General features: G+C 37.5%; 1 protein-coding gene across 3 annotated transcripts; it reads left to right on the forward strand.

Annotated features, from left to right (window-relative positions):
• Positions 1–6866: 6866 nt before the first annotated feature.
• Positions 6867–15450, forward strand: LOC129108949 (ras association domain-containing protein 8-like). Of its 3 annotated transcripts, none has more exons than XM_054620854.1 (6): positions 6867–6905; positions 11840–11945; positions 12541–13167; positions 13245–13486; positions 14695–14846; positions 15157–15450. In XM_054620854.1, the coding sequence occupies exons 2-5, from the start codon at positions 11843–11845 to the stop codon at positions 14842–14844; spliced, it is 1122 nt and encodes a 373-aa protein (XP_054476829.1). In that variant the 5' UTR covers positions 6867–6905; positions 11840–11842; the 3' UTR covers positions 14845–14846; positions 15157–15450. The 3 variants fall into 3 exon arrangements, with proteins under 3 accessions (XP_054476829.1, XP_054476833.1, XP_054476830.1); XM_054620858.1 differs by having other exon boundaries at positions 14695–14740; XM_054620855.1 differs by lacking the exon at positions 6867–6905 and adding an exon at positions 6943–7023.
• The last annotated feature ends 1489 nt before the right edge of the window (positions 15451–16939 follow it).

The raw sequence follows: 16939 nt of genomic DNA on the forward strand, positions 1-16939 counted from the left end.
TATTAAATTACCTTTAGACAAGATTTCTTCCCAGCTCTGGAGAAAAAACAGTCAAAAGGAAAATAATTGAGTTATAATTCAATATACCACCCAACGCCTCAGAGTGAAATGGGGCAAATGTGTCACTAATAGGCATTAAAGGAACCACACTTAGCTGGTTTAAGTCGTATTTATCAGACCGATCTCAGTTTGTATATGTAAACAATGAAACCTCGATGAAAACCAGGGTCAGTCACGGAGTTCCACAGGGGTCTGTTCTTGGACCAATTTTATTTACCTTATATATGCTTCCTTTAGGGAATATTATCAGAAAACACTCAGTAAACTTTCATTGTTATGCAGATGATACCCAGTTATATCTATCAATTAAGCCAGACAAAACTAACCAGTTCTCTAAACTCCAAGCATGTTTTACGGACATAAAAACCTGGATGACCTGTAACTTCTTAATGTTAAACTCTGAAAAAACAGAAGTTATCCTACTAGGCCCAGATCACCTTCGAAATCAATTATCTAACGATATAGTTTCTCTAGATGGCATTGCTCTGGCATCCAGCACTACCGTTAAGAACCTTGGAGTTATCTTTGACCAGGATCTGTCTTTTAACTCTTATATAAAACAGATCTCAAGGACAGCCTTTTTTCATTTACGTAACATTGCGAAAATCAGGCAAATCCTGTCTCAAAGCGATGCAGAAAAACTAGTTCATGCATTTGTTACCTCTAGACTAGATTACTGTAACTCCTTATTATCAGGCTGCTCTAATAGGTCTCTTAGATCTTTACAGTTGATCCAGAATGCTGCAGCACGTGTTCTAACAAAAACTAAGAAAAGAGATCATATTACTCCAGTATTAGCTTCTCTGCACTGGCTCCCTGTTAAATCACAAAGCTCTAACTGGCCAGGCACCGTCTTATCTTAAGGAACTTATAGTTCCATATTACCCAACTAGAAAGCTGCGCTCCATCAATGCAGGGTTACTTGTGGTTCCTAGAGTATATAAAAGTAGGATGGGAGCCAGAGCCTTCAGTTATCAGGCTCCTCTTCTGTGGAACCAGGTTCCAGTTTCAGTCCGGGGGCAGACACACTCACCACTTTCAAGAGCAGGCTTAAGACCTTCCTTTTTGATAGCGCTTATAGTTAGGGCTGGTTCAGGTTCGCCTTGGTCCAGCCCCTAGATATGCTGCTATATGCCTAGACAGCCGGGGGACTACCTAGGATACGCTGAGCTCCTCTCTCCTCTTCTCTCCCTCCTTCTTTATGTATTAATCTCCTATTTATGCACATTACTGATTTTGCTTCTTCCCCGGAGTTCTTGTGCTTTCTCGCCTCGCAGGTTCCCAGGAATCGGGGTTATATTTGGACTGTCATCGTGCCACCTACTGAGGCCCTGCTGACACCCACTACTACTACCACTATCATTATTAGTCACATTACTATTATTATTGCCTGTACTATTACGCTTATTGACTTGCTTCTACCCTGGAGTCTTTGTGCTTTCTCGCTTCGCAGGCTTCTATAAATCGTGGCTGTACCTGGACCGTGGTCGTGCATCCTGCTACGGCCCTGCTGACACCGACTGCTACCACTGTTGAGGTAAAGATTCATTTCAGCTCATATCAGCTCACATGACTTTGCCTTAAAAACTACAAGTCCCACAATGCACCACCGGCAGGCCAGTGCAGGCTGCTCATTACCCTTTTAAGTTGGAACACCTGTGAATGGAAGGTCTCTCAGCAAACATATCAGCAGAGAGAGCAACAAACAAAGGATTCAACTCGTGGTACAACCAAAGGAGCCACTGGTACGGTAACAAGACTTTTTATTGTGATGATTATTTAGTAATCATTTATACAGACAGCATGCATATCAGTTTGCTGCATGCATATGAGTTTGGCTTTTTGGTTGAGTGTATTTTGTTGATTGTTCAACTTAGGTTAATGTTTGAGCTTTCCTTAAAAACACCAATGCTGCATACTGTTTGCATTTCAACAGTCTATATTATATTATATATTAGTCATTAGTTGGGATTGTTTCAGAAATTCCACCTGTTGTAAGCCTTGGTACTTGGTACTGAGAATTGTTTAAAATTTATTTGCATGTTTGGATAACTTATGCTTTTTGTGTTTTGAAGGTTTTCAACCTGATAGACCAACCACTCATCAACAAGAAACAAATAAGGAAAAATAAAATAAAAATTGAGCTGTGTTGGAAAGAGTTGTCCCGTGCGTCCTTTGGGGTTCATGTACCAGGCCATTTCAAGTTGGGCAAGAGTTGAAAAACACCTAGGAACTTGACAACCACCATTATTATTATTACTAGTCACATTACTATTACTATTACCTGTACCATTAAGCATTTCAGCTTTGCTTCCACCCTGAAGCCTTTTTGCTTTCTCGTTCTGCAGGTTTCCATGAATCGTTGTGGTACCTGGACCGTAGTCGTGACACCCACTGCTACTTCCATTATTATTATTAGTCACATTACTCTCCCTATTTTCATAACTATAATTCTACTGTAATAATTGCTGCTGTTATTATAAGTAGTCTTATTATATGAATCATTTATGTCATATACATTGAATGTGTTGTATCTCTGTTATGCTGTTCATTCTGTACACATGACATCTATTGCATTCTGTCCATCCTGGAGAAGGATCCCTCCTCTGTCGTTCTCCCAGAGGTTTCTTCCTTTTTTCTCCCTGTTAAAGGGGTTTTTAGGGGAGTTTTTCCTGTGAATGTGAGGGAAGGACAGAGGATGTCGCATGTGTACAGATTGTAAAGCCCTCTGAGGCAAATTTGTAATTTGTGATTCTGGGCTATACAAAATAAACTGAATTTTACAAAGGAGCTTCTGGAAAAAGTAGATGAATCCCTCAAACAAATCTTCAAACATTGCAAGCCCAAGTTTGAGATTGACCTGAAACTTCACATCTGTAGCATTGCCTTAAGAGAGTTCTTTCAAATGCACAGAAGATTCTTGTCAGCTAGGGATCCCAAAATTCAGCTGGACAAGTGCAAGAATCAGTACTTGTCAGACTTTATCGATTTATACAAAGAGAGAGACGACTGCCAACGCAATGATGTGTTTTATTGATCTTCTAAAGGCCCTCATGCATCATAGCTGGTGTGAACGATATAATGATGATATACTACAAAGAAGAGAAAAAGAAACTGTGTTTTGTTTCATACCTTTATGTTTCTATTGTTTTATGATGCTGTATGCCTATGTGTGTAATGACTGGTGTGTACTATAACAATGCTAAAAATGATGTAATTCAGAGACCACCATAAGAGAGAGCATGTTTTTTCATTTTTGACTCTTTGTTTTTATTTTTTGTTGACCACATGGGAAAAAGAGATGTTTAGTAACAGACATGTCAGCATGAATCATTCATTGCTTGAGAGTTGACTTTCTTAAAAAGAAATGTTTCGCAAAGAAAAACAGGACAGACTTAATTATGTATTTTGTAATTTGATACCAGTCAGTGAATAACAAATGATGCAAATGACTTGGTTGTGACTTGCTTTGTTGTTTACATTTAAATACTTACAATTCTTTCTTGTTTTATTCTTTTTAAATAATATGTTTAACAAACTAACATTATGATTTGATGAGGTGAGCCTATGCAGTACAAAGACCATGTGATGATTGTTATTTTACTTACTTTTATTATTAATACTAACTGAACTATTTACATGTTTATAGTTTCATTTCTCTTTCTATGTAAGTCAGCATTAGTTAAAATATATGCATGTTGATCCAGTGACTTTAAGCTTCACATGTAAATACTGAAGCGTCCTTTCACGTCTTGTTATTCATAACGATTTAGATTTTCATTCTTTCAGACAGATGATGATCTGATGAACAACGAAGTTAAAGACATGGGAATAGTTGATTTTTATTATTAATTTCAGTTTCCATTTTAATTTTGTTTTCCCACAGCTGTACAGAGGCCACGAGAAACAGTACTTTGATATTTGATGTGTATTTGATAAAAGTCAGTGAATTAAAATGCTTATGTTAAATGATGATTAAATATGGTCTAAACAAGATAACAGCAGAGGATACATACATTCATACAGATGATGAGTTAAACAAGCTACAAGGACTCTGCAAAGCTGAAAACTATGTTCTTAAAGTTAACATTTTATGTAGTTTTTTGTTCCATTTTTGTTGATTACAAATGTTTATTTTTTTCAAGTTGACAATAAGTTATGTACTTATTGAATAGTGGAAATGATAATATATGTATAAAGATCATGTGAAAACAACTTTGAAATAAACAAAGAAAAAGAATGCTTGAAGTCACTTTTGTTAATTTATATAATCATATTGGGTAGAAATGTTTCTTCCTTTTTTAACTAATTTTCTTTGTTCATCAAGCTAACCAAAAGGCCCTGTGCTACTGTCAACACACAAACTGTCCAGCTATCATTAGTTACATTATTTATACTGTACATACTGTACAAACATAACATGAAATCAAAATTCTCTATAAAACTGCCAGTATAAGATATAAATCAACCTTTGAACCTGTTAATGTAGAAGTGAAGCCTTTATAAGTTCTACTTTCTAAACTTCCAAAGGCTGTAACTTAGGTTGGGTCTAGTTTCAAGTCTTCTTCAATACAGCATGATGTTCATTTAGTGAATGATGCTCCATTTAGAGGCTAACACAAGTTAGATAGGTAATGCAGTGGTAAAGTGCTGAATGTTTACACAGAAAGAAATAAAGGAAATGATTTCAGCTGGTCAGGCCGAAACTGGAAGGTAGCCTGATGTTACTTCTAGAGCTGAAACAATTAGTCAGCAGAAAAACAATTGGCAACAAATTTGTTTATCGATTTATCATTTAAGTCGTTTTCTAGTCCGAGCTTCTCCTTTGTGAGTATTTACTGGTTTACTGCTACTGTACTAGATATCACAATGGATGCCTTTGGGTTCTGGATTGTCGCTTAAAGAAAACAACATATTTAAATATTATATTTAAAGCAACTTCACTATTTTCACATTTTATTTATCAAAAAGATTAGTTGAATACTTGGGAAATAATCTGCAGATTAATCGAATAATAATCTACGATTACTCGTGGAAAAGTCAAAGGAATGTAATGTATTTTTTGGTGAAATGGAAAGTCCAGAGAATGCCGTTTGCTGTACGGACTGTGTAGCCTCTTGAGGCAATTTATCGTTTTGTGATATCGGGGTAAATAAATAAAACTGATTTGACTTTGTTAAGCTTAGTTGTTTGTCTTCCGCTCTATGTCTGTTAGTGTGTAAGCTCATTGAGAAAAACAACAAAAAATAGTCAAATTCCTTGTATGTGTTCCCATGCTTCTTCTGTAAATGTCCCCGCTGCGGGACTAATAAAGGATTATCTTATGCTTAACCAATAAAGCTGATTTTGGTAGAACACAAAGGTGTTGCCATGACAGCAGACTACACTTCATATATGGTTGCTGCTGCAAAGAAGCTACAAAGTCTAAATGTTGATGCTTCACACACATCTTCAACCCGGCAGCACAGAATATCTACACAATCACTACAGTTTCAAAATGGGCACCCAAGATTAGTGTCACTAATGTGTCAAATGAGAAATGTGTACTTTTATGTTGCGTCTAATAGATTGACCCTTAACCTCTACATCCAGTGGATTTTGTTCTGCTCTCATCTTAAGTTCGAATATTAGAGAAACTAGTTAACGAACAACTTTGAGGTGCAATTTAATTCATGCCCACTTGCAGATAAGATGCTGCCATTCACTGACATCAGCCAAGTGCAGTGAAATCTGCTGCTGGCTGGCATCTTTCCTCAATACTCTCTGTGTGTGTGTGTGTGTGTGTGTGTGTGTGTGTGTGTGTTGTGTGTGTGTGTGTGTGTGTGTGTGTGTGTGTGTGTGTGTGTGTGTGTGTGTGTGTGTGTGTGTGTGTGAGCAGAAACCAGCCGAGCAGAGTTGTTAGTCCTCAGCACACACACACACACACACACACACATACAAACATGAGCACATAACTTGCAGAGAGGAATGCCGGAGATGTGGAGGAAGAGCAGGGCGGCGGTGGGAGCCACTCCTCTGGGTTTTTATCTCTTACTCACAGTAGGAGGAGCCGGGGTTCAGTGTCACGCTGACATCACTGTTTAGAGAGACAGAGCAAGTAGTGGAAGAAGTATTCAAACCTTTTACTGTAGTAAAAAAAAAACATAACAAGCAGAGAAAGTATACAGGGAGTGGACGTAGTCACCATGATTTTTTCACTTATTGTTTGTGGATTAAGCTGGTAATTCAGCATATTGGGTTTATTTTAGGGACCAGAGGTGACACTAGAGGGTGGAGCATCATTTACTAAATGAACATCATGCTGTATTGAAGAAGACTTGAAACTAGAGATTGAGACCATAAACTCATGTTTACAATGTTTACTGAGGGAATAAATCAAGAGAGAAGTAGAGTCATTTTCTCATAAAGTTCTTTACAACCTGAATTATTTTTCCAACAAGAGGAGTTTGGGGATTATTATGAAGACTGGAAGGAACAAATAAAGATCTAAGAAATGTAAAAACCTTTCTTACCTCACGCTAAAAGTAAGTAAATCTGCAAAGTAAATTCTGCCCTAACCGTTAATGTGAAGGAGTATAAGGAAAAATATTTTCCTCTGAAAACTGAAAGTAGTAGAAATCCAAAAATAGAACTCGGGTAAATTAACTTAATTACCTTCCGCCACATAGTGACATCAGTTGTCATGCAGCGCATCCAGAAAGGCAGCATTCCACAGCTTCACCTCCTCCTCCTCCTCCTCCTCCTCCTCCTCCTCCTCCTCCTCCTCCTCCTCCTCCTCCTCCAGCCTGAACACACAACAGTGAACAAGGAGCATCAATGAAACTGAGAGCAGCTTGAACTTACAGGTGAGTGTTTTAGAATTCCTCTCTGAGCTCTAATGACCCTGTAACCTGGTCGAACTGACGCTAATTACGATCGCATGGAAAATCAGAGTGAGGCAGTTCTTCAAGAGAAAGGAAAAAGGTATTATTGATTTTTGTGATTTGTTTGTGGGCTTATTTATTTGATCTGTTTGAATCTAGCATAGAAAGACATTCATCTTTAACTTCATTCGTCTTGAATTAAAATCAGTAATATATTGGACACGATGGCATCATAGCTTCTTCACTTAATTGTCAGAATATTTTAATTTAGGTTAAAATGATTTTGCAATCAGCTAAAGACAAGCCAGATACAAAACCAGGAAAAGGTGCAGATTAAATCAAGCAAACAAAAGCAAGCTGTACATGAACATTTACACAAAAGCAGAAGTCTAATTCTAAAAGTCATAGATTGAAGAAATCCAAGCTACAAAAGTGGTTTGAGAACAATATCGTTCATTTACTCAGAAATGCAATTATTAAAGAGTCTAGCATCAAGAAATAAATCTTCAAATGGACTGAGCAGGTTGACGGTTTACTTCTATCATTTTCCATTTTAGAGATGTTTTAAAATATACTTGTATTTTTATACCAGGAAAATAAGGAGCACTGTGACCAGTTTAAATTCTTAAATATTTTCAAAAGATGAGTGAAATTTGCGGTTATCCACATTAAGAATTGAACTTTTTCTAGCGATATTTTCCAATGTTTAGAGGACTTTCTATTGATCATTCTCTGGTGATACTGAAAGGTTTATCACAGCGGTGGTTGGTAAACAGAGAGAGGAGGTATGTGAGTCTGAGTCCTCCAGGAATGTCAGCATGTTCTGCAGCATTCCTGCTCTCAGCAAACCTGTGTGTCTTCTCCAGCAAACACGGGAATCTACACAGACACAAACCTTCACACTTCACTGTCAAACACCTAAAGTTTAAAACTTGCCCGGTGTGTTAAGCTGATCACCGTGAGGGTTGTCTTAATGTCTGAAGACAATAAGTTGAGTTAGAAACATGTCTGGTCCAGTCTTTGCACATGCAGGCAGTCATATAAACATAGAAGCAGAATAAGGTTAAATACACAGAGTTATTAAATCACATCTTCTTTCACCTTCTAAATAGCACTGTAATAAATGTCTCATCTAATTATCATCTTAACTGCACAATGAAAGAAAAACCAGTTCAAACTAACAAGATTGTTGATGTCTGATCCAAGGTTAAAGTCGAGATGAAACGTTTCTTTTAGATGACATCCCCGGTCATAGTGTGCATCTATTTAACAATATATATACAATAGATTTCAAAATAATCTATTTCTTCATATTTTTGTGTTATAGGTGTGTTATGGTCCTCTTTAGCTCCGTTCGTCGCCACATTCTAAGCCCTCCCACTTTTTAACGGTCCAATCAAATGCAAAGGAATTTATTTAAATCACTCTTTAAAAAAATCAGTTTCAGTCAGGAATGTGTCACAGTACAGAAGCTAAAGACGCTCTAATTACTTCTTAATTGGGAGGTTAAATAAACCTTGCCCAACCACACACAATAATAATCAGACCAACACTCCCTCCAAATATTTTCAAAAATTGCCAACAGAGCTTTTGAACCTGGCTAAACAACAGAACTGATCATTTGATTATTAGTTATTTATTGTACACTGATCAATCATTCTTATGAACATAGTCTGGAGCTCTGGAGGGTGCAGGCTGCAAACGCAATGTCAAAATCAAACAAACAAACACAAAAGGAGGGCAGTAATGATGGAATCTCACAAAGGAACTTGAGATTGTGCAGTTGCCATGCAGATTTCCAGCGCTCCATTATTATTTTCATAATTTTAAATAAAATGTTTTACGTGTGCTGCATGCTGGGAAGTCTGCTAATGAGCTACTAACATCGTATATGATTAGTTGAGTCAATAATTGGTTAGAAACTAAAGTGTGTTAAGGAATTTTTCAGTCAGTTTCAGCCTGACTGAGACTGAAAAACATACATGTGCTTAGTTGATAATTAACTAAGCACATAAGAGTTGTGTTTACCGAAACTGCACAGTGAGCTTTAACACAGTATCTGCTGTGTGCTGTTTTTGTATGAACAGTGCATGGTCTCCATATATCCCCAGTTAATGACATTTTCAAGATGTCTTCTAATGTTGAGTGTAATGAGTAACCAGTAACTCTTGTTGTAGTGCTGTAAGTGTTGCTGTGTCTTTAAGCATAAGATAACTGGTCGAACACAACTAGGAGTCAGAACTGATATCTCCAGATCATCTTTCCTGCTTCTTAATGTAAACAGGAGGAGGGGGGGGTCTGATGAGTGTGTCGGCTGCTTTCAAACAGACTGTTGTTTATCTGACAGTTCTCAGTTTCTTGTTGGGTTATTTTGCCAAATTATCGGATGTTTTTTTCTGTGGAATTCAACAAGTGAGGAATTTCCTAAACGTGTGTGTTTGGTGTCGGATGGCTTATCGGTCTACTGACACCGTGAGAGAGTGATGTCTTCTGCTCGTCTTCACTCTCAGGCTGGCTCATCTTCCACAGAGGAAAGGTTACAGTATTATATGGGACCAGCAGGGTCCAATCTAATCTGATCATTTTTATTTGCAGCAATGAATAATCTCAAACAACCATAGTATTAACACACAACAACATATCAAAATGTCAGCTAAAATGTTGGTAACACTTTCTATGATGCCAATATCTAAATGCATTATTTACATACTTATAATGCTGTATAATCTACTTTATTATATGTGTAATAACAGTTTTAAGCACTCATAAATAAAATGATAACAACAATGATTACCCATTATAAGGCATTCTATAACGACTTATAAGGTCAATTACCATAATACTTTATAATTTGGATAATAATTAGCTATAATTCCCATAGTTATAATATATAATAACCACTTTATAACACATTCTTTGTAATGCATTACAGACAAAATAATTTCAGTGAGTCATTGCAATATGCGTTATAATGTGTTATGATTATTGTTATAAAGCATTATGATTATTTGTGAGAACTTTTAACTATAATTATACAGTGTTATAAACAGAATATAACACATTTAAGTATGTTTAAAGTGCATTGTAGAACTGGTCATTCATAGAAAGTGTTACCATAATGTTTTAAACTGATGTTTTTCATTTGGTTATTCAGACAGAAGTTCAATTTGATTAAAGCTGAGTATGTAAAAGCTTAGATTAATCAGGCTCACCAATAAGGTCTCCTTGTGCAACTGAATGTCATTTGGGGTTTGCCAAAACCTTTAAAAAATATTATTTTTCATGTCATGTCAAGCAGTTTTAATGAAAACACATTCTTTTGTAAATGTGGGCCCACGGTAGTTGGATAAACCATCATTCTATACAGACAGAGGTTTCAGTGTTTAGAAAATCATGAATTTAACTAATTTAATGTTTTTGTCAAAAACACAGACAGCAGGTGATGTATGTTAATTATTTGGGTTATTATTGTGTTGTTTGCCTTAATGCTTCATGAAGGTGGATGGATATTCAAAGCATAAAGTCACCCAGATTACAACTCAAATGGCTATTTTGTATATAGTATTTGGTGGTATTAGTTGTTTTTTTTGGTTTAGGTTTTTAAAGTTTTGACCGTGGATGGAATTTAATTTGTGGTACTCACAGCATTTAAAATGAAGCAAATCAAATTCATCATATTTTTGCAGAATCAGTGCCAAATACAGCGGAGTTGAACATACCTAATCTATAGATCTAGATCTAAAGAAATAACTCCAGTTTTCACGAATATGTCATACTGAAGAAATAGTCCCTTTAAAAGAAGTCCACAGTGAATTGTGCAGAGTTTTAGACCTTCATTGTTTAGGGGTGGAGGCAGAGACAGATATCAAACCATAAACCGGATGTAATCAGACACACGGCAGATCAAAACCTCACAAGAAAGACAAACAAACAGCCCGATTGAACGTAACACATATGAAGAAATATGTTGCCGTGGTGATGGAATAAAATACATTTTGTTTTTACTATTTTATGTAATTGTTCTTGTAGAACACGTAGCTACAAAATATTACTGTACAAATGAGTAGCAGTCGGTGTTATGAGTACAATTCTTATATAAAGTCTATAATAAAATCAAACAAAATAATACTTTGTGATATTGATACAGCTCTGTGTAATAATATAATACACTTTCTAGAAATAAAATTCAATTAATTGATATAACGAATCAACAGTGGTGGAAAGTAACTTTACTCTTGTACAATAACGATGATGGAAAATGTTAAATTAGCCCTATCCTACTTTAGTCTGTGTTTGCATTTAATGCAAATTTATAATTCTGCTACACTTAATTTCAGAAAAAAACACTGAAATATGTTAAATATATATAAACTTTTACTGCTCTACATTGATTTGACAGCTATAGTATTTTGCATCATGACTCCTTTTATTTTTGAGTTTAGGTAGATTTTGTTGAATGTACTTTTACTTACAGCTGCTGTAGCCTACTTTTACATTCCTTATGATGCAAATCCAAAACTTGCACCACAGGAATGTACTATTGTTTGTGTTGTGTCCGTCATGTGTTGGGCTAACTCAATTTTGATTTGTGCATCCCTGTGTTGCTTAATGACAATAAATGATCATTGAATCCTTATCGTTCTGCTTGAGTAAAGACTCTTCACTGCAAATCAAAGTACAATATCATAATATTGCGAAATTACAACACTACCATTTGCCAGTCTTAAGATATTACAAGGTATCAATCTCTGACAGTCAACACATTTAAACTCTAGTGGTAATGATTTAGTTTTTCTGGTTGCTTTTAATTGTTTTCCTTATTGGTTTGCAATTGTAATTACTGATTATATCTTAAGTTACGCTGCCGTAGGTTCCAGGTACAGTCAGCTGATCAGTGTGTGTCTGTGTCCTCGCAGGTGATGGAGCTGAAGGTGTGGGTGGAGGGCGTGGCCAGAGTGGTGTGTGGCCTATCACTGAACACTTCCTGTCAGGATGTCGTCATCGCTCTTGCAAAATCGCTTGGTGAGTCTCTCTACTTTCACTCAACTCGGACTCGCTCACAAACTTCATAAACAAATATTTAATAATAAAATGTTTTGCTTTTACTTTTTTGACACTTGCATGTATTTCTCACAGAGCAAATTCATGCTACTACATATAACATTTAACATTGAACATATGACATGTTACTTCCTATAACACAGACCCCAGTTCAAACATGAAATTATCTAAATGACTAAACTAATTTAACCTTGATTTTAATGACCCTGCAGCCTTTTCTCTCTTTAGAAAAACGTTTATATTTTTTATCTTTCGCTTTACGCTCTCTGAATAACAACATGGTCCGCATGTCTTTCACTTTATCCTACAGTGTTGTTTTGCAAAAGTACATTTTTATTGTTAACACTGCAGATTCTGGAAGAAGCTGGTTAAGACACAAATGAAATAGTTCTTGCAGCAACATGATACTAATGTAAATTGTATTCTTGCTTTTTACAATATTCAGTTTACTCTTCCTACGATGATATTTTTACTCTAAACCATAAATACTCTGTCTTACATAATCTGTTTGTCAGTTACTAAACATTACTCCGTCACGTGTCTGGACTGTCCACAGGTCAGACAGGTCGTTACATTCTTGTCGTGAAGCTACGAGAGAAGGAGAGACAGCTAGTTGCGGACGACTGTCCTCTTCAGCATCTGTCTCAGCTGGGACAGCTGGCTGCGGAGGTCCAGTTCATTCTGCGGAGGACCGGTCCGAGCCGCAGCGATGGTCCAGACACGCCCGGCAGAGAGAGACGGTTCCTCCCGCCGGGTCCATCAGAACCAGAGACCCTCAAACAGTCACACAAGGCTCTCACCTTCAGCCTGGGTTCATCAACACAGCCCAAGAGGACTAAACCAAACCGGGCCTGGTCTCCGTCGCCCAGAGCCTCACCAGAACCCAGAGCTTCACCCGTCGCTTTCCTAGAGCCTCTCAACTCCCCCAAGGAGGAGGTGTTCAGGCAGATTCTGCAGCAGCAGAGGAGGCTGAAAGACCTGGAGGTCCAGCTTCAGTCTCTGGAGAGAGAGACCGAGCTGTGGGAGCGGGAGATGTCAGCATCTGTCGCGGTTCCTGGTGTGGATCCTGTCACCGAAGGCGAACTGGAGGAACTGGAGCAGCTGCTGAGGCAGAACGAGGCGGATCTGATGCACAGAAACCAGTGGGAGGAAGAGTTACAGGAGGAGCTGGACAGAGAAGAAGGTATGTTTCAGAAATATGCATTTGAGATGAGCCGGTTCTTCCTCTGACGTTTCTAAAACGACATATGTCATCAACAGATATGCACAGACGTCTGCACCAGCTACACTCATCGGTAGGTGATCAAAGTCATCAGATGGAGGAGCTCCGAGTCCGTTCTGCACATCTGGAGCAGGACGTGCAGCTCGGAGCCCAAAGACAGAAGGAGGCGCTGAGGCCTCTGAAGCAGGAGCTCCTCTCCCGGCTGCAGCAGGGAGAAGGTCTGGAGGCGGCGCTGTCAGAGACTCTGAGGGATCTACAGACAGAGGAGGAGAAGCTGCAGGTATCACTCCTCAATCATAACATCACTAAGGACACAGTCACGCCAGAATTAATGGCAGCAACATTTCAGAACCAAAAACACTTTACTTCAACAGAATCTCCACAGTGGTTCTCACTGAAGATTTAAATCTTTATAAATGCGTCACTCATATATAGTTATACTTGTTTTAAATGCTCAATATGTTCCTTAAATAGCTGTTTTCTATCAAAACAAACAAGAGGACATAGTGCATGTTTTGGGGACTATTTTCAGCGGAAGGTTAAATAAACATGATGGTGATGAAGGACCATTGATGTGTTTTTAAGGCGAGAACATCTTCAATTACATGTCTTCTTTCAGACTAGTGGAAAGAAAACATCCAAAATACACATTAAGGTGGTCATGTTCTCCTTTGTCTGTTTGCGTCTGTAGATTTTCTTAATGTCAGTAATCATCTGGTGAAGTTTCATGTTGATATCTATTAGTTGTTTTTTTTACCCTATTCACCTGTAGAGTCTTCAACATGTATGTAATTTAACTAAACATATCTTTAAAGGACGTTTTCTCTAAATGAGTTTTTTCTCAGACTCTGATCCAGAAATCTCCACTTCAGTAGCTCTTACATACACCAAACTTTACAGCTTCATTCATATCTATATTCTGAAGGTTTCTACAGAGGGGTTTGTTCAGATATCATTCAGAGCCTGATTTATAGAACTTTTTTATCACTAAAAACGTGAAGGAAATGGCTTTTTTTTATAGCTGTTTACAGTATTTTCTGATTCATTGAGTGAGACTAAAAGACATCAAAACTCCCGACCTTTGATTCTTATGTGTCAACAAAATGAAACAAAAACGTTGAACCTGGCTTTATCCAATGTTCACATTATATTCTGGAAGAGTATGTAAATTTGCACATATTTCATAGGATATTGCATCATTTCAGACAATGTTTTTATTAAAATATGTATTCTTTTAATGTTAGTGATAAACTAGGGACATTTTCACAGTGTTATCTTTTTGATCAGCTGTAGTTTTGCCCAGAGGCATGAAATACAGCAAATCTTTGGATACATAATTGTTTCCAGGATGCATTCATTGTTGGTTTTGTGATTTGTTGTCAATGACTGTAGGTTTTCCAATACTGAAGACATGACTAGATCGTATAGATAGACAGTATATGAATAGCATGTGCCGTTGGTAATATATGTGTTCCCTTCCTGGTCCAGGGCCGACGGGAGCTGATTGAGGAGCTGAATAAGGAGCTGAGACAGTGTAAGCTGCAGCAGTTTATCCAGAAGACCGGCAGTCCAAACGCAGACCAGATAAACCTGCCGTGCGCTGAAGTTTACCTCAGCTGTGCTGGTATAATGGAGTGACTGTACGTCATCAGATCGATTGAAGTGATTATGATTAGCTGCAGAAGAAGTTTACGGATACTTTACTTCAGTTAAAGAAGTACCACTTCTCCTGCTTTCTTGTGTTTGGTAAATGTTAGCAGGAAACAAAAGAAAAGTACCAACAATGAAGGAGAGAAGAGTTTAGTTTCATTGACAAGGTTGTGCGTCCAGTTTTGGGGATTTTTATCTTTTCAGATCAGATAAAGAAGTAACGTAATAAATAGAAACAATGAGGAACTATTAAATAAACACGGATGTCTGACACTGAAATTTTCTTTGTTTCCACTGCAGGACATCACGAACTGGAAGTAAAACGTGTTCCCTGAAAGAGTGTGTGTGTGTGTGTGTGTGTGTGTGTGTGTGTGTGTGTGTGTGTGTGTGTGTGTGTGTGTGTGTGTGTGTGTGTGTGTGTGTGTGTGTGTGTGTGTGTGTGTGAGATAAGCCAATCATTGCCACTTTCTTTGTAAAAAAATAAATTAAAATAAGATTATCTTTGAAATAAATTAAAATACATTTTGATGTTACTGCTAAAAATGAATGTTTTTATTTTTTTTCTTGTGTATATTTTATACTTGATCTTGTCACATAAACTCTTTTTTGTAATTCCTTGTTCATCTGTTATTTGTTGTTGGGCTCAGTTCCTTCTCTCATGAGGCAGTTTATCCACTAGAGGGCGCCACAGCTTCATCCATGAGGAGAGCCTACATTTACTGCATTATTAACATACAAACACACATTACATTTCATTACATTACAGTCATGTAGCAGAGGCTTTTCTCCAAAGCGACTTACAGTCAGTAGTATGTTACATATCATTCACCCATTCACACACTGATGACAGGCTACCATCAAGGTGCCACCATCAGACTCTAACTAACATTCATCATCCAGTCCACACCGACGGCCTTCAGGAGCAACTTGGGGTTAAGTGTCTTGCCCAAGGACACATCGACTGCCGAAGCCGGGTATCAAACCACCGACCCTCTGATTGGAGAACTACCTTGCTCTCCACTATGCCACATGCAGAGCTTTATTTACACTAGAACTTCAGAAATACATCGGATGTTTTCACACTCAAAAGTCTCAGTTGATGGTTTCAAATGACAGACAGATGGGCAGGTACACCATCCCATAATTTATAGGTGACATCTTCAAATTGCCTTTTATTCAGAAAAATAAATCAGAACCTGAAGATGGTACGTTTGCCATTTTCTATTTTAAAATGGACTTTAATCCATCCTTTAACTGCCTCTGAATAGTTGTACAATGAAACACTTCACTGCAACATCTCTGCTTTGATTCAAGTTGGGAACATTTGTTAAAATTCATAGCCTTCTCTTTCAACCTGGAGAACATCTTCAATAACATGTTGTTATCAGACGAGAGGATAGAAAACATTAAAAATACACATTTATTTATTTTACTACTTATGCGTCTGTATACTTCTATACAATTCACAAATTAAGAATTAGATAATGCTCTAGAGAGGTAATCTAAAGCAAAAGTAGGAGGTAGTATCACATTTCTTTTAATATAATTTCTCCCTTTTGGTTTCTATATTCAGGATGTTAATATTTTATAACCCGTAGGCATCACCAAACCTTGAGTCTGTGTGGAAGTCTGTAAATCTGAAGGTTTGTGTTTCCCCTTACAGTAGCCCTTACCTGTGATAATTAACCATAAACTAACTTTACCCCGACGCTTTGGACATACTTTCCGCGTTCCACTTCACTCCAGTTGGCCTCTGAAATAGAATTGATCTGTTTGAACTCACAGTAATGGTCATCTTGAGCTTTGTTGAGTAACAAAGCGTGAATAAGTGGGCTGAAGATTACATCACCTCCTCATAATTCAGGTCGTCAGGTGTAATCCAATCTAAACGCTTACCACCTCCCTCCAAATATACCGTTGTCAGTGGTGCATTCACTGACCTGAAACAGAAAGTTAACACAAAGATGTTTGAGCAATTATTCTGCATATTTTGTAGAAGGAAACAAATCTCCACAATGTTCTTTGTGTTTCTGTCGCAGAAACTGAAACTGACTGTGTACATGAAGATGTTAAGTGTTGTCTG

This window comes from Anoplopoma fimbria, chromosome 2 (assembly GCF_027596085.1).
Source record: "Anoplopoma fimbria isolate UVic2021 breed Golden Eagle Sablefish chromosome 2, Afim_UVic_2022, whole genome shotgun sequence".
NCBI classification, from domain to species: domain Eukaryota; kingdom Metazoa; phylum Chordata; class Actinopteri; order Perciformes; family Anoplopomatidae; genus Anoplopoma; species Anoplopoma fimbria.

Coding starts and splice junctions, on each gene's coding strand:
- LOC129108949 (XM_054620854.1), top strand. CDS start 11,843: ATGGAGCTGAAGGTGTGGGTGGAGGGCGTGGCCAGAGTGGTGTGTGGC. Junction 11,946..12,540: donor CGCTCTTGCAAAATCGCTTG/GTGAGTCTCTCT, acceptor GACTGTCCACAG/GTCAGACAGGTCGTTACATT. Junction 13,168..13,244: donor GGAGCTGGACAGAGAAGAAG/GTATGTTTCAGA, acceptor TGTCATCAACAG/ATATGCACAGACGTCTGCAC.